The sequence below is a fragment of the Emys orbicularis genome, chromosome 19, assembly GCF_028017835.1.
Source record: "Emys orbicularis isolate rEmyOrb1 chromosome 19, rEmyOrb1.hap1, whole genome shotgun sequence".
Taxonomy (NCBI): Eukaryota; Metazoa; Chordata; order Testudines; family Emydidae; genus Emys; species Emys orbicularis.
This window is the reverse complement of record NC_088701.1, coordinates 1,390,139-1,416,641: the sequence shown is the minus strand read 5'-3', so window position 1 is coordinate 1,416,641 and position 26,503 is coordinate 1,390,139. Positions and strand designations below refer to the sequence as shown.

At 66.2% G+C, this 26,503-nt stretch overlaps 3 protein-coding genes across 4 annotated transcripts; all 3 read left to right on the top strand.

The window, feature by feature from the left end:
- The first annotated feature begins 27 nt into the window (after positions 1–27).
- AP1M2 (adaptor related protein complex 1 subunit mu 2) lies at positions 28–6,370 on the top strand. Of its 2 annotated transcripts, none has more exons than XM_065419104.1 (12): positions 28–69; positions 927–1,083; positions 1,301–1,368; positions 1,794–1,924; positions 2,159–2,306; positions 2,569–2,695; positions 3,036–3,178; positions 3,455–3,526; positions 4,167–4,325; positions 4,642–4,767; positions 6,055–6,130; positions 6,348–6,370. In XM_065419104.1, exons 1-12 carry the CDS (start codon positions 28–30, stop codon positions 6,368–6,370), a joined length of 1,272 nt encoding a protein of 423 aa, XP_065275176.1. The 2 variants fall into 2 exon arrangements, with proteins under 2 accessions (XP_065275176.1, XP_065275175.1); XM_065419103.1 differs by having other exon boundaries at positions 2,527–2,695.
- A 2,826-nt stretch (positions 6,371–9,196) lies between these two features.
- Positions 9,197–10,514, top strand: CDKN2D (cyclin dependent kinase inhibitor 2D). Its single transcript, XM_065419105.1, has 2 exons — positions 9,197–9,340; positions 9,927–10,514. The coding sequence occupies exons 1-2, from the start codon at positions 9,197–9,199 to the stop codon at positions 10,284–10,286; spliced, it is 504 nt and encodes a 167-aa protein (XP_065275177.1). The 3' UTR covers positions 10,287–10,514.
- Positions 10,515–13,470: 2,956 nt separating this feature from the next.
- KRI1 (KRI1 homolog) lies at positions 13,471–25,448 on the top strand. Its single transcript, XM_065419613.1, has 19 exons — positions 13,471–13,552; positions 13,889–13,965; positions 14,308–14,413; positions 14,902–15,007; positions 16,480–16,531; positions 17,122–17,171; positions 17,451–17,547; positions 17,738–17,812; positions 18,512–18,640; positions 19,418–19,591; positions 20,039–20,134; positions 20,583–20,753; positions 21,286–21,361; positions 21,853–21,956; positions 22,169–22,310; positions 22,740–22,870; positions 23,356–23,420; positions 23,862–23,957; positions 24,686–25,448. Exons 1-19 carry the CDS (start codon positions 13,471–13,473, stop codon positions 25,152–25,154), a joined length of 2,298 nt encoding a protein of 765 aa, XP_065275685.1. The 3' UTR covers positions 25,155–25,448.
- Positions 25,449–26,503: the final 1,055 nt, after the last annotated feature.

Genomic DNA, 26,503 nt, shown 5'->3' with positions numbered 1-26,503 from the left:
CCGGAGGGGCCAGGCCAGGCCAGGATCATGTCAGCCTCCGCTGTCTTTGTCCTGGACCTCAAAGGCAAGGTGAGCCCTGGGCCCTGCTGCCCCCGGGCCTCCAGCCCCCGCCTGGCTCGGCCTGGGCAGCTGGGTCCAGGCAGGGGAGAGCTGGGGGGGCACTTTGCAAATGGTCCCTAAAGGGAGGCTGGAGAGACACCCCCCCCCCCGCATGCTCTGCCCTGGTCCGGTGCCACCCCAGCCCCCGCTCTGAACAACTAGCCCTGGAAACCGAGGCACCGGGGACGACACACTCGCCCTCGGCCACAGAACCAGATCCAAGAAGAGAACCCAGGAGTCCTGGCGTCAGGCCCCTGCTCCAATCACCAGACCCAGAGGTGGGGAGAGAAGCCAGGAGTCCTGTTTCCAGCCCCCCGGAACCACTAGACCCCACTCCCCTCCCAGAGTCCTGGCTTCCAGCCCCCCGCTCTGACTAGCAGATGAGATGTGGGGAGGAGCCCGCTGTGAAGGGATGGGGGGGGGGGACATCCCACTCCCCCTGGGGTCCCGTGAAGGTCCCGGACTGGCCACAGCCAGGTGGGACTGGCCAGCCCTGGCTCCAGCTCCACCGGGGCAGAGGGGGAACAACCTGCCCCAGGAAGGCCTCGTCCTACCCTGACCGAGCTCTGAGCGCTGCTCGCCTGGGCTCTGGAGGGGCTGCCGGGCCATGGGGGCCGGGCCATGGGGGCTGGGGGGAGCGGGAGTCCCCTGAGTGAGGAGTCACTTGCCTGAATGAATGAAAGGCCACAAAGTCCTCAGCCCCTGTTGGAACAGAGCCAAAGCCTGGCTGTGGGGAGCGGGTCCCCATGGGGGCAGGGCTGGTGCTCTCCTGTGGGGGGGCTCCCTCGGGCTGGTCCCCATGCGCCCCCAGCCTCTCTGTCCCATAGCCGCTGATCAGCCGGAACTACAAGGGGGATGTGAGCATGGCCGAGATCGATCACTTCATGCCGTTGCTGATGCAGAAGGAGGAGGAGGGGGCCCTGACGCCGCTGCTGACCCACGGCAAAGTCCACTTCCTCTGGATCAAGCACACCAACCTGTACCGTATCCTGCCAGCGCTGGCTGCTGCCCCTCCCCCAGCTTTGCAAGCTCTGGCCCCCGTGGTCTCCTGGTGCCATGTCCCCAAGCCGCCGGCACTAACCAGCAGCCACCCGACCCCTCTCCCCCCGGCGGGTCCTCCTGGGGCAGGGGTGGGCGTGTGGGCAGAATGTGGCACCCTGCTCCCCAAGGTGACCCCCCCTTTCCTTAACCCACCCCACAGTGGTGGCCACCACCATGAAGAATGCCAATGCCTCGCTGGTCTACTCCTTCCTCTACAAGGTGGTGGAGGTGAGGGCACGGGCGGTGCTGGATCCAATGGGGGCGCGTCCTGCGGCGCCTCCTGCTGGGGGGCGGGGGGGACGGGCTGCAGCCTCCGTGTCACGTCCCCTGGGACCCCACTTGGGCTGAGCACAGAGGAGTTGGGAGAGCCAATGACGTCTGCACGGGGAGGCAGCAAAACCCTGGACATTGGAGCTCTGCCTGATGCCGGAGCAGATCCACTTGATTCCCCCTCACCCTGGCACCGTCCAGCTCCATGTGATCCTGGAACAGATCCACTTGATTCTCCCTCATCTCCCTGGCATGGCTTCACCCAGCTGGCGGAGCAGGGCCACGGGTTATTCCCGGGGGAGGGAGATCCCACCTTGGCCCCTGGGAAGAGGTGGGCGAGCGAGAGGCATCTGAAGTGGCTGGTGCTCCTGCCCCTCTCCCAGGTCTTCTCCGAGTACTTTAAGGAGCTGGAGGAGGAGAGCATCCGAGACAACTTCGTCGTCATCTACGAACTGCTGGACGAGCTGATGGATTTCGGGTTCCCCCAGACGACCGACAGCAAAATCCTCCAGGAGTGAGTAGCCCGGCAAGGGGCCGGTCGATTCATGCGGCTGGGCCCGGGAAAACCAGGCGAATGGAGACGCACAGGAAACGGAGGCTAATACAGAGACGAGTTTCCTGCTGGGTTCGTGGGGCTGGACCTCTGGGGCTGGGGGTAACCGGGATCTCTCCAGCCAGGGGCAGAGTGGGCAGCAATGGCCATGCCCCGGGGAGCAGACGGGCTCTTTTAACCGGGCGTCGTCCCCAGGTACATCACCCAGCAAGGCAACAAGCTGGAGACCGGCAAGTCCCACGTGCCCCCTACCGTCACCAACGCCGTGTCCTGGCGCTCCGAGGGCATCAAGTACAAGAAGAACGAGGTTTTCATCGACGTCATCGAGTCCGTGAACCTGCTGGTGAGCGGGGGGGGGGGGGGGGGGGGGGGGCTGGGGCCACAAGGGAGATGCTGGAGAGATGCCCCAAATTAGAGTGGATGCCAGTTGTGGCTCCCTGCTCTGGCCGGTGGCTGCCCAAGCCCCCCATCCCAGCGTGTGTCGGGGCTGCGGCTGGCTCCTGGGGGCAGGGCCCGGGCCCAGACCAAGCACCAGGCCCGGCCGCCGGGTCAGCGCGGGAGAGGGGAACGGGGTCCCTCCACTGACCGCGCTCCTGCCCCCCCAGGTGAACACCAACGGCAGCGTCCTGCTCAGCGAGATCGTGGGCACCATCAAGCTGAAGGTGTTTCTCTCCGGCATGCCCGAGCTGCGGCTGGGCCTCAACGACCGCATGCTCTTCGAGCTGACTGGGCGTAAGTACCTGGGGGTGCCCCCTACCAGGGGTTAGCCCCTCCTGTCTGGGGCAGAGAGCACTTACAAGGGGAGGAGCTCCCTGTCTGGAGGGGTGGGGCCATGCTGGGGGGCTGGCTGACTTCACAGGTTGCCCCCCCACACACACTTATGGCAGAGCTCCCTCTAGCACCTTGAGTTATTGTAGGTCCTATGTAAACTGTGTCTTGGTTGTCAGCTTCTTATCCTAGAACAGGAGATCTTAAGTGTCTGCAGGGCTCCCCCCCGTCCAGTTGCACACCCCCAGCCCTTCTGCCACCCCCCCCCCCCCCCCACAGCTGCCCCCTCTGCTCGGCATTCCAGGTGGCAAGAACAAGTCGGTGGAGCTGGAGGACGTCAAGTTCCACCAGTGCGTGCGGCTCTCGCGCTTCGACAACGACCGCACCATCTCCTTCATCCCGCCCGACGGAGACTTCGAACTCATGTCCTACCGGCTCAACACGCAGGTGGGCAGGGGGCTCCCACGGAGGGCCCCCCACTCCCGTCTGACACATGAGATTGGAGGGAATATGGTTGAGTGGTCAGAGCAGCGGGCTGGGAGCCAGGCCTCCTGGGTTCTGTCCCTGGCTTGGGGAGTGGGGGGGGGGGGAAATCTAGTGGGTTGAAGCAGGACTCCTGGGTTCTGCCCATGACTCGCTGTGGGATGTTGAGTGACTCCCTTCTTGCTCCTCCCCCCCCGGGGCGGGGGTGCCTGACTCTCCATTCTCTCTCCCTGCGGGAAGGTGAAGCCCCTCATCTGGATCGAGTCTGTCATCGAGAAGTTCTCCCACAGCCGCGTGGAGATCATGGTGAAGGTGAGCCCCCAGGCTAGGTGCGGGCAGGGGTAACCTGCCATGACTGGGCCCGAGGGCACCTCGCTCCTTCACATCCCCCCGCCCCCGATTTTCACACCGCGGTGCCAGATCCCCCAGAGCTAACGGGGTGTGGGGACTCCCCTGGGCCTGCACTGAGCCCCCCAAACACCCCCAGCCTGCCAAGGGGAATGAACGCCCGGTGGGGCTGGGGGCCACACCCACAGCCTTGTCTGCCCCTAGCGGGGTAAGACTCTAGTGGGGAAGGAGTACTCCCTTAGACTCATGAGACCTGGGGTCAGTTTCCTGCAGGACCCTGAGTGTGTCACTCACGCTGCCCCATGCCTCAGTTTCCCCATCTGTAACATGGGGATAACGTGTCCTTCCTCTGACTGTGAGTGGCTTGGACAGGCACTTAGACAGGAGACCTTCCCGCTAGCACTCCGTGGGCTGCAGGGCTGTGTCCTGATGGCTGATAACAAGCCCCACCAATTAACTCCTCCGCGCAGTAACTCTGCCGCCTTCTTGGGGGAGCAGTGGGAGGGGCTGATCTCACCCCTCCCGCCCCGGCCCCAGCTCACGGGGTTGCTGAGCTGTGAAAGGGGAAGCCTCTGACACTGCGTCCCCCCCTTGCCCTGGGAAGGCGAAGGGCCAGTTCAAGAAGCAGTCGGTGGCCAACAGTGTGGAGATCTCGGTCCCCGTACCCAGCGATGCCGACTCCCCCAAGTTCAAGACCAGCGTTGGCAGCGCCAAGTACATGCCCGAGAAGAACGTCGTCGTCTGGAGCATCAAGTCGTTCCCGGTAAGAGCGGCCTCTGCCCTCCCCCCTATACTGGCAAGGGCGGGGAGTCAGGACTCCTGGGTTCTATCCCTGGCTCTAGGAAGGGAGTGGGGTCTAGTGGTTAGAGCCGCAGGTGCTGGGAGCCAGGACTGCTGGGTTCTATCCCTAGCTCTGCCACTGACTTGCTAAGTAACCTTGGGCGAGTTACTTACCTGCTGCCTGTCCTAGTCGAATCGATCCCCGGGTTGGTCGGCTGCTTGTAGAGAGGTGGGGAGGGGGTGTCCTGCCGTAATCCGCAGCCTTAGTTTCCCCATGAGGGCTGCACTCGTCTCCGCAGGGTGGGAAAGAGTTCCTGATGCGGGCCCACTTCGGGCTGCCCAGCGTGGAGAAGGAGGAGGTGGAGGGGCGGCCGCCCATTGCTGTCCGCTTCGAGATCCCCTACTTCACCGTCTCAGGAATCCAGGTAGGCAGGAGGGGTCGGGGGGGGGGGGTTATATGGAGTGAGGGGGTGTTGCAGACTGTAGCCTCACCGCCCCGGCACCTCCTGCTGGTCAGTCTGGGAATTAGCTCAATTCCAGCAGCGTGAGCGCCTCCTGCTGGCCGGTGTCTCTGCTGCCTCAGGCCCCCGTGTCCCTCCCAGGCCCCAGTGCCCCTTACCTTGGGGTGCTGCCCCATAGCAGTGCCCCTACACTCTGGGTCTCCCCTCCTAGGGGAACACCCCCCCCCCATGCCCACCTTGCCTCAGTGGCTGCTGCCAGTCACCATCTAGCCCCTGCTCCCTGGGGCAGACACAGTCTGTTGTGGCCACTCATCACTGGCAAGGGGGTTGGACCAGTTGCCTCTGCCGCCCCAGGACCTTCTTGGGTCTTGAACAAGGCCTCAGCCTGGGGAGTTGCTAGGCTGGCGCTCCCCAGCCCAGCCCTGCTTCAGGGACCCTGAGCTCCCCGGCAGCCACATCCTTCCCCCTCAAGGCTGGAGTGAGACTGACCCAGCCCCTCCCTGAGCCCTTATATCCTGGCCAGCTGTGGCTGCTTCCCCCAATCAGCCTACCTCCCCACCCCCCCAGGAGCGGGGTAACTGCCCCACTGCAGAGGGGCTGGGAGTGGGAGGTGAGAACTAGGAGGATTGGGGGGGCTGGGGAAGCCCAGGGGCGGGGCTATACCCTTTCCCATGACTTGGGGGGCAGCCAGTGCCTCCCTTGGGTGTGGGGAGATCCCCCCCATCACCCCTCCCCCTGCTCATGGCTTGGGGATGCTCTGGTTCCTGCCGGGGACGGTGGTTCTGTGTGCGAGCGACTCGTCGGGGGGGCCTGGACCCTGAACGGGGGAGCCCCCCCCCACCCCCGGACCGCAGCTCAGCAGCTAGGCGTGGGGATCATTCCCCCTCCTCTTCCCCGAGCCTTCCTCTGCAGCAGGGGCAGCCTGCCACCCTATCGCAGAGTCTGGGGGGGTTGGGGCTAAGGGAAATGCAGCGACTCTGCAGATGTGTTGGAGACGCAGGGAGGCTGGGCTCTGCCCCAGCTCCTTGGGCAAGCCTGTGCCTCAGTTTCCCCCTGTATAACAACTCACCTGCTCCCAGGGGACTGATGTTTGCAGCATGCCCCTGAAATCTCTGGACAGCTGAGGCTGGAGAGGGGCCAGAGGGGAAGGTCCCGGTGATTGGCAAGCTGGGGGGAGGCTGGGGGGCCAGTGGGGGGCAGGAACGTCCCCACCAAATAGCCACCTGCCTTATGACTTGCCCTCCCCCCCAGGTGCGCTACATGAAGATCATCGAGAAGAGTGGGTACCAGGCGCTACCCTGGGTGCGGTACATCACACAGAGCGGGGGTGAGTCACCCGGGGCTGGGGTAGGTCCCCTGGGGTCTCCCCTCTCAGCCCTAGATGGGGGACGCTCACCCTGTGTCGGCCCCCGGCCATGGGGGGGGGGGGGTCTACTGAAGGAAGGGTCACAGGGCCGTGGTGCACTTTGCGCTGGCGTGATCCACTTGGACCATTACGATCCCGGCACCCCCTCTCACACGCACGTCTCCCTTTCTCGGTCCAGATTACCAGCTCCGGACCCAGTAGGCACCAGGTGAGCAGCGAGGGATCCTGCCGCCCCCACGCTCGAAGGAGGCTGGAGCCCCCGGACTGCAGAGAGGCCCTTGGTCGTGTGTGTTTCCCCCTGGGCCGCTGCCCTCTGTCCTGCCCCGGCCTGGTCCTTTCTCCCAACTTCTCTATCGATTTATAAAGAGAAAATGAACCTCGCTTGGCTCTGAGGATGGTTTTAGTGCCAGCTGCCGGGGGAGAGGGTCTCCTGCCCCCTTTGGGCTGGAAGGTGCCGCTGGTACCTGGGCGGGGCTCGCAGGGGGCCACGTTCTGCCCTCAGTTGCTCCCCATTGCAGTCAGCGGGGCTGGATGTGCGTCCCTGAGCAGGGGATTGGGCCCAGCAAGGAACCCAAGGGAGGACGACGTAGCCTGAGAGCTGGGATGGGATCTAAACCCACCTGCTTCGGGGCATGAGCCAATCTTGAATGGGTCAGGAGGGCACCCCGGGGCCAAGGAATCATCCTTCCTCTGGAGCAGGAGTAGCTGAGACCGGATTCTGGCTGCTACAGGTGGCCTGTTTGTACTGCCTCCAACGGCAGCTGCAAGGTGGACCCCTATGTGCCATCCCTGCTATGGATCAACTGGGGGGCAATCGGACGGGAGGGGGGCAGGAGGCAGAGAATTCTGCCCCAGGGCGAGGGTCTGACCTAGTGCTTGTGGGGAAAGGTAACCGGGGCCTGGCTCCAAACCGGCCTGCGGCTCTTCCCCGGGGCCCGGGGCTGCTGGCTTTGCGGTGCCAGGGCCTGGCAAAGTGGGGGCAGAGGTGAGGGAGTGTTGGCCCTTTGCGCCAGGCGCCTGGAGCTGCCAGTCAGCCGAACACAGCGGCTGCTCGCCTGAGAGCTGGTTATTAATGGCCCTGGAGTAAAGGCCACCCCCCCGCAGCTCGGCGCCCGTGCCAGGGGGCGGAGGGGTGTGGGCAGGAGCGAGGCAGGATGGATGGGTGCGCTGACCTCCCTGGCATGGAGAGGAACGGATCCTCCCCCTCTCAGCACAGGGGGAAAGGCCTGAGAATTTCCCCACGCTGGTAATGCAGTGAGCTGGGGGAGAGGGGGCAGAGCTGAGAATGCCTGCCTGGATCGCAGGGGGGCTGGCCCCCCATCCTCCAATGCAGCATATGGGGCAGGTGCTTCATCTAGGGGGGCTGGGGCATGACATCTGGGCACGCAGCCTGCCTTGCCACCAGTGCCCCCAACAATCAATTGCTTCCTCTGGTCCTGGTCAGTTGCTGCCCCCCCGCCCCCCACTGATGCTGCTGCAGGGGAGCCCTTCCCCGCAGAGCATGGGGGTGGATCTGAGGAAGGGGGGGCACAGCCCGGGTGTGGGGGTGTCAGAACTTCTGCAAGGCTCCTGGCGTGTGGGGGGTTTTGGGATGGGGGGCTCGGACAGAGACCATGAGCTGGGGGAGGCTCCTGGGTGGGGGGTCTAGCCCCAGGGGGTCACTCACCCTGGGGGGGCTCGGCCCCAGGGATTAGGGGGCCAGTCCCTGGGGGGTCACTGAGACAGGGGCCGGGGGGGCGGGTCAGGGGGTTCCCGCCCCGGGGGGTCACTGGGACAGGGGCAAAGAGGTCCTGGGGAGGGGAGGGGAGAGGCGGGTCACGGGGTCCCTGCCCCCCCCGGGGTGGCTCCAGGGGGTCCCGGTCACTCCGGCGCCGCCGCCTCCTTCCCGCCCGAAGCTGCGTTTGAATCAGGGAGCCCCGCCCTCCGTGCTGCCTCCCCGCGGCCAATCAGGAGGCGAGAGGCTCCAAGAGCTTGCCCGGAGCCGGGCTCTGATTGGCCAGGCCGGCGGAGGGGGCGTGGCCAGAGGGGCGGTGGTTCGGATACAATTGTCTCGAACCCGGAGCTGGGAGAGAAAAACAAACACTGGGCGGCCACGTGGGCGGAGCCGAGCGCGGGACCCGCCCCGGCCCCCCGCCCCCTCCGGGACCGGCCCCAGGCCCCAGCCTCGCGGAGCCCGGCCCCGCCCCGCCCCTGCGGCCCCCCAGCTCCGCCCCGGCCCCCGCCCTCCCCACTGCCGCAGCCACCGGCCCCGCTCCCTGGCCGCAGCCGCCCCGCAGCAGGGTGAGGGGGGCGCGGGGAGCCCGGGGACGGGGCTGGGGGGGCCGGGGCGCGGGTGTAAGGGGAGCCCGGGGAGGGGGGAGCTGGGCACGATGGGTCCCAGGGGGCTGGCGCGGGGAGCGGTGCGAAGGGGGGTGTCCCGGGGGGGGGGCCGGGCGGGGGAGCCCGGGGGGGGGGTGTAAGGGGAGCCCGGGGAGGGGGGAGCTGGGCACGATGGGTCCCAGGGGGCTGGCGCGGGGAGCGGTGCGAAAGGGGGGTGTCCCGGGGGGGCCGGGCGGGGGAGCCCGGGGACGGGGTTGGGGGGCCGGGGCGCGGGGAGCCCCGGGCGCGGGTGTAAGGGGAGCCCGGGGAGGGGGGAGCTGGGCACGATGGGTCCCAGGGGGCTGGCGCGGGGAGCGGTGCGAAAGGGGGGTGTCCCGGGGGGGCCGGGCGGGGGAGCCCGGGGACGGGGTTGGGGGGCCGGGGCGCGGGGAGCCCCGGGCGCGGGTGTAAGGGGAGCCCGGGGAGGGGGGAGCTGGGCACGATGGGTCCCAGGGGGCTGGCGCGGGGAGCGGTGCGAAGGGGGGTGTCCCGGGGGGGGCCGGGCGGGGGAGCCCGGGGACGGGGCTGGGGGGCCGGGCTGGCGTGCGGGGGAGCCCCGGGAGGGGCCGGGCCGGCTGGGGGTACCTGGGCGGAGGACGATGCCCGGTGGGGCTGCGGGCTGACACCCCCCCGCCCCCCGTGTGTCTGCCCCCAGGTCCCCGCCCGGCCATGCTGCTGGGGGACGAGATCAGCGCCGGGGACCGGCTGAGCGGAGCCGCCGCCCGGGGGGACCTGGCCGAGCTGCGCCGCCTCCTGCACCAGGAGCTGGTTCATCCCGACTCGCACAACCGCTTCGGCAAGACGGCGCTGCAGGTGGGCCCCCCCCCCAGGGCAGGCAGCCACCCCCCCCCCCACCGCCCCCACGGGGAGCTGGCTCCCCCATCCCAGCTGCAGGTCGAAGGGCAGTTCGGGGGTGAGGGAGCCCAGGCTGTCCAGTTAAGGGCTCCCCCTCCCCGAAAGGGCTGGGAAGCCAGCGGGGTGCCAATCTCTGTTCCCCCATCATCTCCAGATCCCCCCCCAGCGCCCTCGTGTGCGTGTGCCCCCCCCAGCACTCGGGTCCCCTGGCGTGTCCCCCCTCCCCCGGGCTTACACTAATCCCCCAGGTGCCTCCCAAACAAGAGATGTTTATAAACAGCTGGGGAGGGTGCAGACCAAACACAGGCTGGGCCCCAACACAGCCGCCCCGGGGCCGAAGGCTGCCCCTTGGCCTGGCTCCAGGTCTCACTGGGTGGGAGGGCCTGGGATTGAGCCCCAGTCCCTGTCAGCTCCCTGGCTAGAGCGGGGTGAGGGCTCTGGGACACAGGTGCAGTCCCCAGCTGCCCATCGCGGGGCGTGGTCCTGGGTTCAAATCCCCTCACCCCCGGGCTGCGTGTGACCCCCCACCCGTCTGCTCGCCCAGGTGATGATGTTCGGCAACACGTTTGTGGCCGAGGAGCTGCTGAAGCAGGGCGCCAGCCCCAACATCCAGGACGAGGCCGGCCGGGCGCCCACCCACGACGCCGCCCGCACCGGCTTCCTGGACACCCTGCGCGTGCTGGTGGAGCATGGGGCTGACGTCAACGTGCCCGATGGGGCGGGGGCACTGCCCGTCCACGTGGCCGTCCGGGAGGGGCACACGGAGGTGGTGCGGTACCTGGCGCCCGAGTCCAACCTGCGGCACCACGATGCCGAGGGGCGCACCCCACTGGAGCTTGCCCGTCACCTGGGCCTGTCGCACCTCGAGGCCATTCTGGAGCAGCACCTGTCTGCCCCCGCGTAACACCTTCCTGGGCAGGAGGTGGGTGGCACTGCTCTGGGGTGGGGGTGGCTGGCTCCTCCTGGGACGTCCCCAATCCCTCCGTTGCACCCACCCCAAAGGGACTTGCCTGCCCCTTCCCGTCCTAACTCCCCGCCCGTGTAAAGGCAGCTCCCCGCCCCCCCACCTACCTCAGAGTTCGTCTTTAACTTTCACTGTTGTTTCTATTTATATTTTTTGTGGGTGCTTTTCTCCCCTCCTAGGATGTTCCCAAGTGTGTGGGGGGGGCTTCTCCCCACCCTGTCCTCTTTGCCTCCCCACTCCCTCTCGGGTTGCTGACCTGTGTGTGTGTGTGTGTGGGGGGGGGGGGGGGGGGGGCGGGAATGCCTGGTTTTGCTGCCCATGCTTCGAACTCGGATCCCTGGGCGGCTTGCTAACCTTGCACCCGGGAGGAGTACCTGCCACGCTGCGAAGCCTGTCTGCGGTGTGGGGCGGGCACGGCGACACAATGGTGCTGCCGTTGCAAAGCTGGACCTTCTCTGCCCCCTGCAAAGCGGGTGGGGGGGGGGGTTGTTTGGTTCCCCAGGAGAGAGCTCCATGCACAGTGCTCTCTGGTCTCCCCCCACCGCCGTATCTGCCGTTTCCCCCCCTCCCCCCTGTACAGTGTTATTTTGTGAGTGTCCGTTTTGCATTGAATCCAGCCGGGTGGGGCGGGGGGCACTGGGAACTGTGGCATGCAAAGGATTAATGGGGCCGAGCTGATGAGGGGGGGCAGGAGGTTAGAACCCAGCACAGAGGGGGCCTGCTCCTGTCTCAGCGCAGCGCTGGATTTGAGTCGGAGCTATGGGGCAAATACCTATGTCTAGGGCCGGCCAGCAGTTGTATGGGGCTACTATTAAAGGGGCATCCCACGGGCAAGAGCCTCATGTTGCCCCTGGGGGTTCCACACCCACTCCCAGCTCTGTGCCTCCTGCCCCTCTTCGGTCCAGGCTGCCCTAGAGACTACACATCCCAGCATGCAATGCGGCTCACGCTGGGCTCTGTGGTCTCGCCAAGCCACGCTCCAGCCACGTTTTGGGGGATGGTGGCTGGTGTTTTCCCCCAGGGACAGGCGAGCAGCGTCCCTTCCCGCCCCCCCCCAAGCGCCCGTGTGTTTGAAAGAGAATTGTCTTTGCGTTGAAAACGTTTGAGCTTGATTCTTCCGGCAGCAGCCTCTTCCCCGGATGAATTGGTGGATCTGTGCTGTGTACATAGTGTTTTTTTTAAAACAGAGAAAAGATTAAACCAGATTCTATTTATTGTGCTTTGGAGGAAATGTTGGGGGATAATTTAATGTTTTTAACCATTAAATTAATATTTGTGGATTATGAATCCTGGCTCTTCCTTCCGGCAGAGATGGCGGCCCTAGCGGCGTGGTGGGGCTGGTGGGTTCCCTGCAGCTGTCTTGCCACAGAGGTGGGGAGTTAGGATCTCAATGCACTTTTCAGTCAGACTTCCCGTCACCGCTCCCATTTGATACTGGGAGGGGAAGTGACTCTTCTGAGGTGTCACAGATTGCAACAGAGCCCGGGGCAGAACCCAGGAGTCCTGGCTCGCAGCATCCCCCCGCTCTAGCCACTAGACCCCACTCCCCTCCCAGAGCTGGGCAGTAGTTGCAGCTGCCGTGATGCCTCGTGTTTTGCACCCACGTCACATCCCCCACTACTACGGCAGCACAGTCCCCGGCTCTGGGCTCCTGCTCTGGCTCCCCCGTCACTGGTGTGCCCTGTGTGCCAGTTGCTGTAACTGCTGGGGGGAGGACACTGGGGGTCTGGCACCATTGCTCCCTGGTGCATCACCCTCCCCTTTCCCCTGTAGCCTGCAACAGGGACTGGAGAAGATGCAAAGAACCCGCCTAGATCCCCGTGATTTGGGCAGAGCTCTCCTCCCACCTGATCCATGGGCTGGGGGGAGAAGGGGGCTCAGAACTATTCAGGTTTGTCCGGAGCCTTTGCCGGGCTGGCCGTGACCCTGGCTGGGAATCCAGCACGACCTTAGAGGCTCACGCAATGCTGGGAACTGTGCGCCTGGAGCCCAGCTTGGGGATGCTGGCCGGGTACCTTCCCCTAGGCCCCTAGGGGGCAGGGGAGCTGGCTTCCCAGCTACTGGCCTGGAGGTTCCTGCTGCAAGGGAGGGTGTCTGCCCTGGCTCAGATGCTGCTATAGGAACCTGTACGGGGTGGGGGGGGGGGCAGCGGGATCCGCCCTGGCGCTCGTGGGGTGGGGATCCCAGCTCCTAGTCCTAGGGCTGGCTGGGTCTCCGCAGGGACACTGCAAGGGAGGCTTTATCGGCCGGGGTGTCACTGCGGCCTGGGCCCAGCCTCTGGGTGGGGCACTCAGTGACACAGCAAGGGAAGGAAGGAAGCCAGCGTTTGGCAACGCTAGCTGGGTGCCTGTTGCCAGGCCAGGGTGGGGCAGCTCAGCCTCCAAGCTAGGAGGGGAGGAGAGCTGGCTGCTGCCAGGAGCTTTAAAAAAGAAAAGCGAAAGCCCTCGGCCCAGCTGGGGCCGTTTCACAACATCCCAGCCTGGGGCAAGGGCCGGAAGCCACAAGCAGCTGCGAGGAGATTACTGGAGATGGAGGCTTTTCCCAGCCGCAGCTCCTCACCCCCACCCCGGGCCCCTTTGTTCGGTCTTCGCTGCCTCCCAGTGATGTAGCTCAGCGTGGGGCGAACCCACACGGTGCATCTCTCCCCCCAGCAGAGAGTGCCACAGACCCCAGGTAGCTTAGGCCCAAATCTCTTTGGGCCTCAGTTTCCCCATTCGTACAATAGGGACGAAAGCTCTGCCCTACCTCCTGGTTGTGGCACTCAGGGACCACAGGGGTACGAGCCAGAGAACTACCTAAGATACAGAGCTTTGCTAAGGGGCACCTGGGGCTGGGATAGCCAGGGGGGCTGTGGGTTGGGACTGAGGGGCACTGGCAGAGCTGGGGAGGAGAGGGTGTCCTGGGGGGGTTGGTTGGGGAAGAAGGGGGGGTGTGTCCTGGGCTCTGGTGGGGGGCAGGGGAGCGGGGGGAGGACACTGTCTTCAGTGACAGCTCCAGGTTGCTGCGGTCCCTTTAAATGTGTGTGGGGGAGGGCTGGGTCGCTGCCCCTGAGCCCCGCCTCTTGGCCTGCCCACGTGGTTCCCCGACCCGGAAGTGCCCAGCGCCCACGTGGTGGGCGAGGAAGATGCCGGAGCCGGAGCTGAAAATCAACGCGGGCTTCGCGGCCCGCTACGGGCGCTACCGGCGGCAGGAGGAGCTGCAGCGGCGTGAGCCGGGGGCGGGGCCTGGCGAGGAGGCGGGGCCTGCGAGAGGGGGGTTCCCCGATCCCAGCCTGGGGAACCCCCCCCACCCCAAGGGCGCCTTTCCCCAGCAGGGGCCCGTCTCTGCAGCCCCCCCATTGCATGACATCTGCCCCTGCAGACCCCCCTTGTCCTGGGCTGCCCCCAAGCTCAGCGAATAACCCCCCGCCCTGACCCAGAGACACCCCCCCCCCCGCTCCTTCCATGGTCTGGGGGAGGGGGTGGGGCCCCTGGGGGAGAGGGGAAGAGGCACCCGCAGACCCCCCAGCTCCTCGCTAACCCCACTGCCTTTGACCACCCCAGTGCAGGATCGCTATGGGGCCGACGCAGGGGCCGGTGGGGAGTCCAGCTCGGAATCGGAGGAAAGTGGGGACGACGTGGTGAGCCTGGGATGGAGGTTGGGGGTCAGCGGGCCTGAGAACGGGGAGTGGCTTCAGAACAGGACTCCTGGGTTCTATCCCCGGCTCTGGGAGGGGAGTGGGGGCTGTGGGTCAGAGCAGGGGGCTGGGAGCCAGGATTCCTCCTGGGTTCTGTCCCCGGCCCTGACGCTGACTGGCTCTGTGCCCTTGGGTGAGCGACTTCCCTGCTCCGTGCCTCAGTTTCCCCCTCTGTCCTGTGGGGATAATGCTGAGCTGTGCCTTGTGGGCTGGGGTCAGTGCTAGACACAGAGCCCCAGAGAAAGGGTGGGGGGTCGCTGTTGACTAACCCGCTGGCCCCGGCAGGAGCTGGACCCTCTGCAAGACAGAGATTTCTATCGCACTCTGGCCTTGCTGAAAACCAAGGATCCCAGGATCTACCAGAAAGACGCCACCTTCTACAGCCAAGCAGGTAACATCTCCCGCTCCTGTGTGTGCCTCTGCTGGGCACCCCTCCCCCTCGCTCCCTGCCCCCGGTGGCTCCCCCCATCTGAGCCGCAGGGCTGGCGTAACTGTCTGGTGTTGTGCTAGGTGGGACCCACTGGGCACAGTAACTCCGGGGGGGACCGCTCGGGGCAGAGGCCTGGTCCTGGCTCCCATGGGCAGCTCGCCATGTTGCCATAGTAACCTAGGAGGGACACACTGCATGGGATCCCCTTCCTCCCCCCACCCAGCTTAATTCCCAGCTGGGACCCCTCCCCTGCTGCCTTTACTCCATTCCCCAAGGCCCATGGCTGGGGTCTACGAGCCAGGAATGCTGGGCTGTGGCTCCCTGATCTATGGGGACGCCCCTTCCCAGCCTGCAGGACACTCGAATCCCTGGCCCACACGTCCAGCTGCTTCCCCTGGACCGGAGCGCCTGGCTCCCCGCGCTGAGCTGGGCTGTGGCTCTGTTCTCAGGTTCCTTGTCAGAAAGCGGGAGGGAGGCAGCGGCAGCTCCGAAGAGGAAGGAGAAACCTATGTACCTGAAGGATTATGAGAGAAAGGTGATCCTGGAGAAGGAAGGGTAAGGAGCGGGGGCTGGGCTGGGCCGGGTGGGGCCCCAGTGGTCCCTGGAGGGGTGATTTCATAGAGTTTAAGGCTAGTTTAAGTGAGCAAGACCCACCAGCTATGCATCTTAGACGGAGGATGCTTTGTCCCAGCTCAGAGCCCTGATTTGCACTGACCGATATCTCAGGCCTGCACAACATGCGGCCCGGGGGCCACATGCGGCCCGCGTGGGCTCACTGTGCGGCCCATGGCGGGTGAGTAGGCGAGCTCACTATGCGGCCCACAGGGGGTGAGTAGGCAAGCGGTGGGTGAGGGAGGGGGGCTGAGGAGGTGAGCGGGCAGGCAGTGGCAGGGGGTGAGTAGGTGGGGTGGGGTGGGGGGCTGAGGAGGTGAGCGGGCAGGGAGTGGCGGGGGGGCAGGTGAGCCGGCGGCGGGGGCGGGGCTGAGGAGGTGAGCGGGCAGGCCGTAGCGGGGGGGCAGGTGAGCCAGCGGCGGGGGATGGGGGCTGAGTAGGCGAGCCGGGGGGGGAGTGGGGGGCTGAGGAGGCGAGCAGGTGGGCAGTGGCGGGGGGTGAGTAGGCGAGCCGGGGGAGGGGGGCTGAGGAGGTGAGCGGCGAGTCAGTGGCTGACCTGTTCTACTGATCTGGTCTGGCTCCCATCCCCTTTCCAAGGGTTGCAGCTGTCTGGAGGTGCCTGCCTTCCACGCCTTCCTCATTCACACCTCATTCATTCAACAGGGCAATTGATTAGAAAGTGGGGGAAAGATCTTATTCTACTTCTAGCAAAAAGACATTTTCCTTTTACCTTAATTATACTACCTTAGGGGCCCGCTATAACATATTACCAAGGTTCAATACCGCTGTTTCGGTGGGGCAGTGCTGGGGAAGGAGGGTTTGTTTCCGTGGGGCGGGCGGCGCTGGGTGTGTGTGTTGTGTTTCGGGGGGGCTGGGCGGTGCTGGGGGGGGTTCGGCCCTCAGCTGTTTTCTTTGGAGTAATATGGCCCTCGCCGCTTAACGAGTTGTGCAGGCCTGCGATATCTCATCTCCAGCCGAGGCCAATCCCTGATGCTTTAGAGGCAGGCGGGAGGAGGGGACACAGCCCAGAATATATCTGTCTAATTGTGCACTGGGAAAAACATCCCTTCCTGATCCCTGCAAGCGACTGGCTGAGGCCCTGAAGCCTGCGATTGGATTATAGCCATTGGCTTAATGCAGAGCTTCAGGTGTTAGGTGTGTGTTGAGGACAACGCAGATGAGGGGTTGGCCTCCCTCTGGAGCCTTCTGGCCAAAGGCCCAGGACTGGTTGCCCCGTGGCTGAAAGGGCAGTGCAGAGTTTGAGGGGTCCTCCTCCGGCAGGCAGCTGTGGGTCTGTGGCAGTGTTGACATAGCTGGGATTGGGTGCTTGGCCCCTCTGCCGATGGCGGCCGACATGGTGCAGGGGCGGCGTAAAGGCTGAAGCAGCCAAATAACCCGTTTTCTTCCTCTTCCAGCAAATACGAGGAGGATGAGGAGGACAAGGAAGCAGCAGCTGAAAGACAGAAGGTGGGGAGGGGCTTGGGAAGGGCCTTTTCAGGTTGGGGGGGGTGGCTGTTTCTCCACCCAGAGAGAGTGAGGGAGGAGGTGCCAGGATGCCTTCCCCCCTACAGAGCCTGTTCTGCCTCCTTAAACCCCACCTGTTCTGCCTCCTTAAATCCCACATGTCAGTGGGACATGGGATTCTCCTCTTCCTGCCCTATGCTGTTGCAGCATAGCTGCTGAAAGACTGCTGGGCCTCACCCCAGAGGTGGCCGCATCTCAGCGCCAGGGGAGGGATCCCTGTATAAACAGCCTCCATGCCCCACCCCAGAGGTGGCCGCATCTCAGCGCCAGGGGAGGGATCCCTGTATAAACAGCCTCCATGCCCCACCCCAGAGGTGGCCGCATCTCAGCGCCAGGGGAGGGATCCCTGTATAAACAGCCTTCATGCCCCACCCCAGAGGTGGCCGCATCTCAGCGCCAGGGGAGGGATCCCTGTATAAACAGCCTCCATGCCCCACCCCAGAGGTGGCCGCATCTCAGCGCCGGGGGAGGGATTCCTTTGGGGGTATGGAGACCGGTGCCAAGTTTAGCCCTCTGTCTCCCTTGCTGTGCAGAGAGCCGCCTCCCAGAGCTACGTTGAGGAGCAGAAGCGAATCAAGGAGAGGTGAGGGGAGGACGGGGTGTGGGGCACAGGGTGGGCGTGGCTGACCAGGGTGAGTTCCTGCAGGGACCCACCAGACACAGGGGCCACCGGGGGAGGGGCTGTGAGCCCCCAAAGGGGTAGGTAGGCAGCAGCTGCCCATTGGGGAGGTGCCGGCTGTGGGGGCAACAGGTGCTCAGCACTCCAGCCAGGCAGGCGCCTGTGGTCGGTTGGGGGGGGGGGGTCCGGTGGCTTCGAACCCCGGTGCCTGCTGCTAATCCCGCGGCGTCCCCGTCCCGGCAGCTTCCAGCCATTCGTGGCAGACAGCGATGGGGAGGAGAGCGCGGGGGAGGGCGGCTCGGCCCTGCTGCAGAAACGGATCAAGAGCACGGAGGAGAAGGTGGGTGACTGGCGGGGGGGGTTGTTCTGGGTCCCTGGGCCAGGGGGGGTTGGTGGGGTCAGGCGTCTGGGCTCAGGGGCTGCGGTTCTGGGGGCTGGCTCCCCTAGGTGGGGATCTCGGCATGGCGCCTCCCACGGGGCTGGGCAGGCATCTGGGGTGCTGACGGGGTCTCTGCTTATCTCCACCCCAGGCGCGTGAGGAGGAGGGCTATGTCAGCTGGCTCAAAGGGCAGGATTTGCCCCCGGACCAGCAGCTCGAGGACCTGGTAAGCAGGCGCCCGTTCTCCCCCGGCCAGGTGCTGTCGGAGCCCCCGACCCCAGGGCCAGCGTCCCATGTGACCTGCCCCTGGCTGGGCGCGGCCGGTGTGAGGAGGATGCCTGGGGGCCGGGCAGAGACCCCCCACAAGCACCCCCTGCTGGTGGGTGAATAGGGTCCACAGCCAATGTAAACCCAAATCACACCCACCAACCCCTGGCCCAGCGCTCGGCCCTTTGTCCGGGTCTCCCCTCTGGAGAGTCCGTCCTCAGCCCACAGGCAGGAGGCACCTGCTGGTCCCTGCCGGGCGCCGGCCCCTCAGGGCTCTCTTCTGTTCTCTCCCTTGCGATATCCTGGGACTGCGGAGCCCCACAGCCTTTCCGGGGCCAGCCAACCTGTGACAGGCCCAGCCTTAGATCCGCACCTCCCCGCCCCCGTCTCCCTGCAGCTCTGGCTCTCAGGGCCCATCTAGCCTGGGATCCCGCCTCCGACAGCAGTGGCACCAGCTGCTTCAGAGGTAGGAGTGGGAGGCAGAAACGGGATCACCTGCCACTGGGGGAAATCCCCCCTGACCCACGTGAGTTAGGGGGTTGGGGTCCTGCCCCCAAAGCGAGAGGGGGTCCTAAACCCCTCTCCTAACTCTGTTACTCTAACCCTGGCCTCAGTCGCCACCTTGTGGCAGTGAGTTCCGCCGTCCTCTCTCCACCAGGCTCCGCTGAAGGAGTATTGGAGCGACCCCACGCTGGCCCCCGGGGAGCGCTTCCTCCGTGACTACATCCTGAACAAGGCCTACAGGGAGGAGGACGAGGAGGAGGAGGAGGGAAGGCAAGTGCCCTCTGCCTTTCCCTGCGCCTTGGGGCTGGATGAAGGGATCCCCCGACCCCAGGAGCCAGATCACGAGCGGACCATGTTTGATTGGGGGGTCTCTAACTTGGGGGGCCCGGCCTGACTCTCGGGGCTGCGTGCCCTGCAGATCCAGTGGGGTGGGCGGCTCCGCCCCAGCTGCGCCTGCCTGGACATGTGTCCTTTGGAACTCCTGGAGACCGGCCGCCTCTCCCATTGGCCAGTCTGGGGTGGGTGCGGCCACCCTGGCCAATCAGAGCAGGAGCTGGGGGGGGTTATTGCTGTGGCAGGAGGAGAACCCACTGGAACCAGATGGGGACGGGTTCGGCTGCTGTGGGGCAGTGAGGGGGCAGCTGTGGGGCTGGAAGTGTTGGGGGGGGGGCTCCCTGGGGATAGCAGGCGGGGGGGGAAACGTGGCCTGTGAGCAGAGCTCGCTGTAGCTGTGGGGGGGGGGGTAGGGTTACCCCCTGGGGGGGATGGCTAGTGCCTGGAGGGGCACGTGCTGAAATCAACATATGGGGCAAGCATGCGGTGCCGCCGAGTGGAGGTGACGGCTGCCAGCAGGGGGCGCTTGTCCTTGTCCTTGAGCCTGGGCTGGGGCCCCCAAATTAAACACCCCCCCACTCTGTCTGCGGTGGTGCAGGTGAATGCTGCTGCTCCCAGCCCCGGCTGATGCTGCTGGCTCTTAGCTCAGCCCTTTAGATCCCGTGGTCGTGGGTTCAGTCCCCGGCGCCGATGGCCCACCCAGGGTGTCACATCATCCCGAGGAAAGGATCCTGGAGACACCTCCCCCCCCATGGCCTTGTTGTCTCTCCCCAGGGGCCCTGGGGCCGTGTCCCCCCTGCGGCTGGAGGACTCCTCGGACGAGGGGGAGCTCTTCCTCAAGAAGCAGGAGGAGTTTGAGCGCAAGTACAACTTCCGCTTTGAGGAGCCTGACGCGCAGCTGGTAAGGGACCCCCCCGGGTGCCGTGTACCCCCCCTCCTGCTCCCCCCCCCCGGTGCCGTGTCCCCCCTGCCTCCTCCCCCGGGCCCCATGTCCCCCCCTGGGTGCCGTGTTCCGCCCCCGGGTGCTGTGTTGTCCCCCCCAGGTGCCGTGTCCCCTCTGCCACCCCCCCCCCCCCCCGGCACTATGCTCCTCCCCCGGGGAGGGCGAGTGACTCTGGAGCCAGGGACAGCTGGGTGGGGCATGATAGGGTCCCAGGAGGGGGGCGCTGGGAGACCCCAACACAGATGCAGCCCCCCCCAGCTGGAGTGGGGGCTGCAGTGTTGGGTGCCCCCCATGCTGTGGGTGGGGGTGTCCAGGCCGGGGGCGCAGGACGCCAGGGTCCCTGGAGTCTCGCCTGTGTGTGTGGGCAGGGATCTGGCGGTAACACGGGTGCCGTGTCCCCCCCAGGTGAGGACTTATCCCCGGACCATCGCCAGCTCGGTGCGCAGGAAGGACGAGCGGCGCAAGGAGAAGCGTGAGGAGATCAGGGAGAGGAAGAGGAAGGTGAGAGATGCCCCCAGCGTGCGGGGGGGGGGGGGGCTGGGCTGAAGGGGGCTGGGGGTTCTCCACTCCTGGAGGTTGTGGGGCAGCCTGAGTCGCAGAGCTGAGCGAACAAAGACTGTTCAATGGGGGGAGAGAACAGGGGCCCGGACTCCTGGGTTCTATCCCCAGCTCTGGGAGGGGAGTGGGGTCTAGTGGTTAGAGCATGGGGGGGCTGGGAGCCAGGACGCCTGGGTTCTCTCCCTGCTCCTGTCTCTGCTTGGTCTTTACCCTCAGTGTACTGGCGTCTCCAGGGGCTGGTTCTATCGGACACTGAGTCTCTTGGGGGTTAGGAACCACCCCCCCCCCCCCATCTCTCTCTGTTGCACGGACCCCCCAGCAGGTGCGGGGGGGGTGTCAGCGAGCGAGGGGAGCCCATCCCATAATAACCCCCGGTCCGTCCCCCCCGCAGGAGAAGGCCCAGAAGCAGGAGGAGTTGAAGCAGATGAAGAACCTGAAGCGCCAGGAGATCCTGGCCAAGCTGGAGAAGCTGCGGGAGGCAACGGGCAACGCGACCGTGGGCTTCGGGGAGCAGGAGCTGGAGGGGGCCTTCGACCCGGCCGAACACGACCGGCTCATGCAGGCGAGAGGCCCCCGCCCGGGGACCGGGACCCGCCCACCTCGCCCTGGGGGGCCTGGTGCCTCCCGGCCTGCGGCACAGACCACCCCCCCCTCGCCCCCGCCTCACCCCACTGGGCCCTGGCACCTCTCAGCCCTGTGGCACAGACACCCCCTGCCCCCCAATGGGGCCTGGGTGCCTCCCGGCCTGTGGCACAGACCCTGCCACCCGGCACCTTCTGGCTGGCCTGCAGAGACCTCCCCACTCTCCCCGTGGGGCCCTCGCATCTCCTGACGCCGCCACACCCATCTGGGCTCCAAGGGGTTAATGTCCCGCGCCAAGCCCCCAGCTGGCTCCCATCTGGCCCGGGCCCCATGTCCCTGGCCTGGCTCCTCTGTGGGTCACCGGGCTGGGGAGACCTTCCGTGGGACAGAGGAGCCCTCCCTTGTCCTGTCCCCCTGGGCACAGCCGCTCCCCGGGCAGGAGGGGGAAGGGGGACTCCTGCCCCTCTCAGCCCAGCTCTCACTCGGCTCCTTCTCCTCTTCCCACCCCACAGAAGTTCTTCGGGGCCGAGTATTACGGGGAGGCGGAGGAGGAGAAGCCGCAGTTTGAGGAGGAGGAGGGCGTGGATGGTAGGTGGATGGGGAAGGGGGGAATGTGGGGGGAGGACAATGGGGGGCACCATGAGATTCCCACCCCACTTCTGTGCTCCGATCAGCTGGGCAGATCACTTCTCCCCCCACCCCCACTCTGCAGGTGGAAGGTGATCTGACTTGCATATTCACATATGCAAATGAGACTCTCTCTCTTTGGGGGCGCATGTGAGTTTGAGGGGCTGGTTCTGGGAGAGCTGTCTGGGCTGGCTCCATAGCGCCTCCAAACTGCAAATGGCGGAGGGCAGCGACGGGACATTGCATCTGAGCTTCCCCCCCACTTCCTGTCCCAAACCCTGCAGGCAGTGCTGCTAAAATCAGCTGCCGCACCCCAGCCAGAGGTGGCTGCCTCTCAGTGGTGGGTGGGGTGATCCCTGCCCCGGCTCACAGCTGGGGGCTTGGGCGGGGGGGGGGGCGGTAGGAGTACGATTCCGCTCCAAAGCAACCGTCTCTTTCCCCTCTGGACCCAGACGGCTGGAACTGGGACAGCTGGACCGGACGGGACGCGGAGGGGGGCGAGTGGCCGGAGGAAGAGGAGAGCTACGAGCCGCACTGCGAGGACCCCAACTTCGTTGTACGTCTCTGGTGCTGAGACCCCGCTGAACTCATGACACTGGTGGCAGTGCGGGGTGACTCCAGCAGGGGGTGCTCCCGGCATACCAGCGGGGCACGTTCGGGGGCGCCCCACTTGGGGATCGGGGCCCGTGGCGCTGGGAGGTGCGGGGGAGGGGGGGGTGTCTCCCTGAGCCGAGAGTGACGGGCGCCCTGGGGCGGTTCTGTCCCCAGATGGATGCGGATTACGACCCCCGCGTGCGGCCAGGCCCCCCCCGGAAGCGGCAGAAGGAGGCGCAGACGCTGCTGGGGAAGAGGAAGCGCAAGACACGGTTCACGGAGGCCGTGGAGCGGAAGAAGCCCCCGTTCGACCCTGGTAAAGGGGGGAGCCATTGGGGGGACAGGGGGGTTCTGCCTGGTGTCCTGGGGTGTCAGGCTCCTTGGGCCCAGCAGCCGTCCTGCCCCCCCCGCCTCCCCCACCAGGAGCCATGTGCTGCCAGCCAGCCAGCCCCCTTCCCTGGGTGGCCCTAGGATGGTTCCCCCCAGCTCCGCACTCGGGGTACCCCCCTCTGGCTCCCTCCTGCCTCCCTCCCCGGTGCCCTCCATGGTCTGCCCCAAGGGCGTCCTGTAGCCAGGGGGCCCCAGCCCCCTCTGAGTCTGCCTCAGGGCCCCCCACAGCTGAGAGGGAACTGACCTGGGTGGGGGGTCACTGGGGGAGGGGGCTGTACTGGGGGTGGTGCCCTGGGCTGGGAGGGGGTTGCTGGACCAGGGAGCCCCTGAAGCCCCCCCTTTCTCCCCCCCCCAGGGGCTGGCTCCTTTGAGCAGTACCTGGACGAGTATTACCGGCTGGACTATGAGGACCTGATCGGCGACCTGCCCTGTCGCTTCAAGTACCGCGGCGTGGTGCCCTGCGACTTCGGCCTCAGCACTGACGAGGTACCCTCGTCCCGCCCCTCCCCCACCACCTGCCCCTCCCCTGGCGCCCGCCGTTCCGCCCCTCCCCCGGCGCGCACCCCCTCCCTCGCCCCTTCAAGTACCGTGGCGTGGTGCCCTGCGACTTCGGCCTCAGCACCCACGAGGTACCTGCCGCCTCCCCCGCCTGGCGCCCCTTCCCCGTCCAGCACCCACCCCTGTGCTCCGCCGGCCTCCCCGCAGTTCTGGGCCTAGCCCGGCTTCTGTCCCAGCTCCAGGAGGGGAGTGGGGCCTAGTGGTCAGAGCGGGGGGGCTGGGAACCAGGACTCCTGGGTTCTCGCCCCAGCTCTGCCCCGACTCTCTGACCTCAGGGGATCAGTCCTGTCCCTTCTCTGTGCCTCAGTTTCCCCCTCTGGATCCAAGGCTGATTCCTGGCTCCTGGGGGACCCTGCCCCTCACAAGTCATGAACCTTCCCCCTCCTTTGCTCTCGCCCCCCCCCCCCCGTCAGATCCTGGCTGCTGACGACAAGGAGCTAAACCGCTGGTGCTCGCTGCGCAAGACCTGCATGTACAGGTGAGGGCCTGGGGGGCTGCCCCTCCCCCGCGGCACTTGGGGGGTGGGACGGCAGCAGATGGGCCCTGGGAGACAAGGGGTGCTTCAAACCAGGACTTTGCTTTGCTCAGAAACCACATGCAGGGTGAGGTGGAATAGGACTCCTGGGTTCTATCCCTGGCTCTGGGAGGGGAATGGGGTCTAGTGGTTAGAGCAGGGGGGGCAGGAGGGAGGCTTGGAGTCAGGACTCATGGGCTCTGTTTGTGCCTCAGTTTCCCTCTCTGGCGCTCTGCCATAGCATTGCCGGATTATCGTCCATGTCCCGTTCACACGCTGCCGGGCTGATTCTCCCGTTCCCCAGCTCTCAGCCCTTCTTCCCCAACTAGAGGCCCCGGAGGGTGACCCCTGGGTCCCTCTCTGTGGGTCAGTATCTGAGCCCTCTTGCCCCGCGTCTCCCCGCAGGTCGGAGAAGGAGGAGCTCCAGGACAAGGCCGCCTACACCCGCAAGGCCCAGAACACCGGCAAGAAGCAGCAGATCCTCAAGTCCCTCTCAGCCGCGTATGTACCCTGGGCCAGCGCTCCAGCAGGGGGCGCCAGCGCTCCAGCAGGGGGCGCCAGCGCTCCAGCAGGGGGCGCCAGCGCTGAGTCCCCCACGCTCCCGCCGCGCAATTTGAACCCTTCACCTGCATGGGAGCTCGTCTCTAACCACGTTTTTTTGGCTGGGAGTTTCCTTGTTTTTTAGGAGTCCCAGGGGGCTGCTGGATGGGCCCCCCCAGCTGCTGCACATTCTATGGGGCTCCGGGGGGCTGGGCCCCGGGCAGGGAATCTTAAGCGCACTGGGGTTTCAGAACGGAGGCTGCTCTGCGGAGAGCATGTTCCCTCCTCTGCCCCCCGCTGTTTGGGCCTGTAGGTCAGTGCCCCCCTGCCAGGCTGTCCCCAGAGGAGCAGGCTGGGAGGGCGGGGGGCAATGCCCCTGAGCCCGTCGCCTCATATAAGGGAAATGCTGTGTTCACATGGGGCACCGTGGGTCGGTGGAACTCCCTGCTACATGATCCCAGGGAGGCCAAGAGCTGGGCAGTGTGAAAAGCCTGGATGCTTGTATTTCTCCTGCCTTCTGCAAGGCGTCTTGCACCTTCCGCTGGTCCTGGCCCCTGCTGGAGAGGGGCTGGCGATGCCTCTGTTCTCGGGGCTGCAGGCCTCGCAGGGGTGGGTGGCTCTGGCATGGCAGGGCTGAATTCGCACAATGCCCCCCGGATTTTCACCTGGCCCCTCTCCTTGTCCTGCAGTGCGGAGGAGGCCGGCGGGGACGAGCGGCGGCCCAAGCTAGGGAAGAAGCACCAGGACAAGGCGAAGCGGCAGCAGCTGGAGCAGGAGCCGCCTGGCGCCGGCCTGGCTGAGCACCAGGAGGATGAGGGGCCCCCAGTGCCCACGGCAGGGGCCCTCAGCCCCACCCTGCCCCCTGCTGGGCAGCCTGGGGGCCCAGAGGGGAAGGCCTCCCCTGGGCCCCAGGACACGGCCCCCAAGGCAGGGCTGCGGCGGAAGCGGCGGGGGCGGAAGGGGCTGTTGCTGGGCACCAAGGTGCGGGTGGGCGGGCGGGAGTTCAGCGGGCAGAGGCTCCAGGCCTACGGGCTCAACCTGCGCCGCCTGCGCTACCGCCAGCTTCAGCGCCACAGCAGGAAGCGGCCAACGCAACAGACTCAGCGGGCTCAGGCGCCGGGACGCCAGGGGCCCGTGGACAAAGCCGCCCGGGCCTGAGCACGGAGAGGAGCCAGGGGCTCACGTGGCTGGGGGCCATCGCCTGGCAGCTGGGGTCACTGTCTCTACCCCTTCCTGCCATCTGTGGACAGAGGCGGCGCTGCTCGAAGCCCAGACGCCTGCCTGCCTGGGTCCTGTTCTGGCTCAGTGCCTCAGTTTCCCCTACTGGAGCCGGTGCGCTGCCGGCTGGGGCTCAGTGTTTGGTTGCAGAGAGCGGAGCAGAGCCCGTTTCTCCTTCAGTCCTGCTGGGCGTCGTTCCCTTTTTTACAGATTCCGAAATAAACCTCGACCCAGTGCTCCTGCTCCCTGAGTGCGGCTTTCATCTCGGGCCCGCCAGTGTCGGCTGCGGCTCCCCCTGAGCCTGGGGGCCACATTACAACTTTGCTGCTTAAACTAAAACGGGGCTGTTCCCCCAGCCCGGGGGAGCCCAACCCTCCCCTGGATTCCCACGCAGGGAGATGCTGGCTGCACGGGGCCGTCCCCTCCTCGGGCTGTGGGGATTGGGGTTGTGGAGGGTTAGGCTGTGGGGCTGGGCCGGGCGAGCAGCCATCCCGGGGCTGTCTCCCCCCTCCCCTGCAGACCAGGAGCTGCCTTTGCTTTAACCCAAGGACTTAGCCCTGGCAGCCGCTGTCCTCGGGGGAACCCGCTAATGCCACATGGAGCCGAGTCTCCTACCTGCCCTAATCGGGCAGGAGCAGTGCCGGCTCCAGGCAGCGCAAACGGAGCCAAAGCCCCCTGGTTTTTCTGATGCAAATTTGCCTCTGGGGGAGCAGAAAGGCCCGGGGAGGGGGGTGGGGGGGGTAGATCCTGCTTTTCCCCAACTCCCTCGGGGGCACAGGGAGTCCTGGGCAGGGCCCTGAGGCGCCGTTACACAAATTGGCCCCGAGGGCTGGGCGAGCCCCTGGCCCTGCACTGTCAGCCTGGCTGCCCTAGGCAGGGCCTGGCTCTGGTCTGGGTGTGGGCAGCCCCCGGTGCAGCCTGTGCCCACCCCAGCTGTGCCCACCCCTGCTGCTACTGCTCAGCCCTGGCCGCTGGGGGGGGGGGAGGGGGGCTAGTGCCCATACTGCTCTGGGGCCCAGCTGCCCTCTCCCTACCAGCACCAGCTGGGGGCAGGGGGCGTGCAGGGCTGATGGTGACACCTGAGGCTGGAGCCGGGCCCTGCCTTGCCCCTCTGTGGCTGGGCCGTGGGCCCGTCGCTCATCCCCCACCAGGCTGCAGCTAAGCCCCTGAGCCGCCTTAGCAGGTGATGTGAGGCAGCCCGTGGATTTCCGAGCAGTTTAAGGGGCCGTGGCAGGCGCTGGTAGCCCCCCTGCGTGGTGAGGCCCCAGGCTGGGCACAGAGCAGCAGGA

Excerpts from the sequence above, each read along its gene's own strand:
- AP1M2 (XM_065419103.1), top strand. The coding sequence starts at position 28 with ATGTCAGCCTCCGCTGTCTTTGTCCTGGACCTCAAAGGCAAG. Across the intron at positions 3,179-3,454 it reads CCTACCGGCTCAACACGCAG|GTGAAGCCCCTCATCTGGAT; the intron begins GTGGGCAGGGGG and ends CCCTGCGGGAAG. Across the intron at positions 4,326-4,641 it reads GGAGCATCAAGTCGTTCCCG|GGTGGGAAAGAGTTCCTGAT; the intron begins GTAAGAGCGGCC and ends TCGTCTCCGCAG.
- KRI1 (XM_065419613.1), top strand. The coding sequence starts at position 13,471 with ATGCCGGAGCCGGAGCTGAAAATCAACGCGGGCTTCGCGGCCCGCTAC. Across the intron at positions 16,532-17,121 it reads CAGCAGCTGAAAGACAGAAG|AGAGCCGCCTCCCAGAGCTA; the intron begins GTGGGGAGGGGC and ends CTTGCTGTGCAG. Across the intron at positions 20,754-21,285 it reads AACACGACCGGCTCATGCAG|AAGTTCTTCGGGGCCGAGTA; the intron begins GCGAGAGGCCCC and ends CCCACCCCACAG.
- CDKN2D (XM_065419105.1), top strand. The coding sequence starts at position 9,197 with ATGCTGCTGGGGGACGAGATCAGCGCCGGGGACCGGCTGAGCGGAGCC. Across the intron at positions 9,341-9,926 it reads TCGGCAAGACGGCGCTGCAG|GTGATGATGTTCGGCAACAC; the intron begins GTGGGCCCCCCC and ends CTGCTCGCCCAG.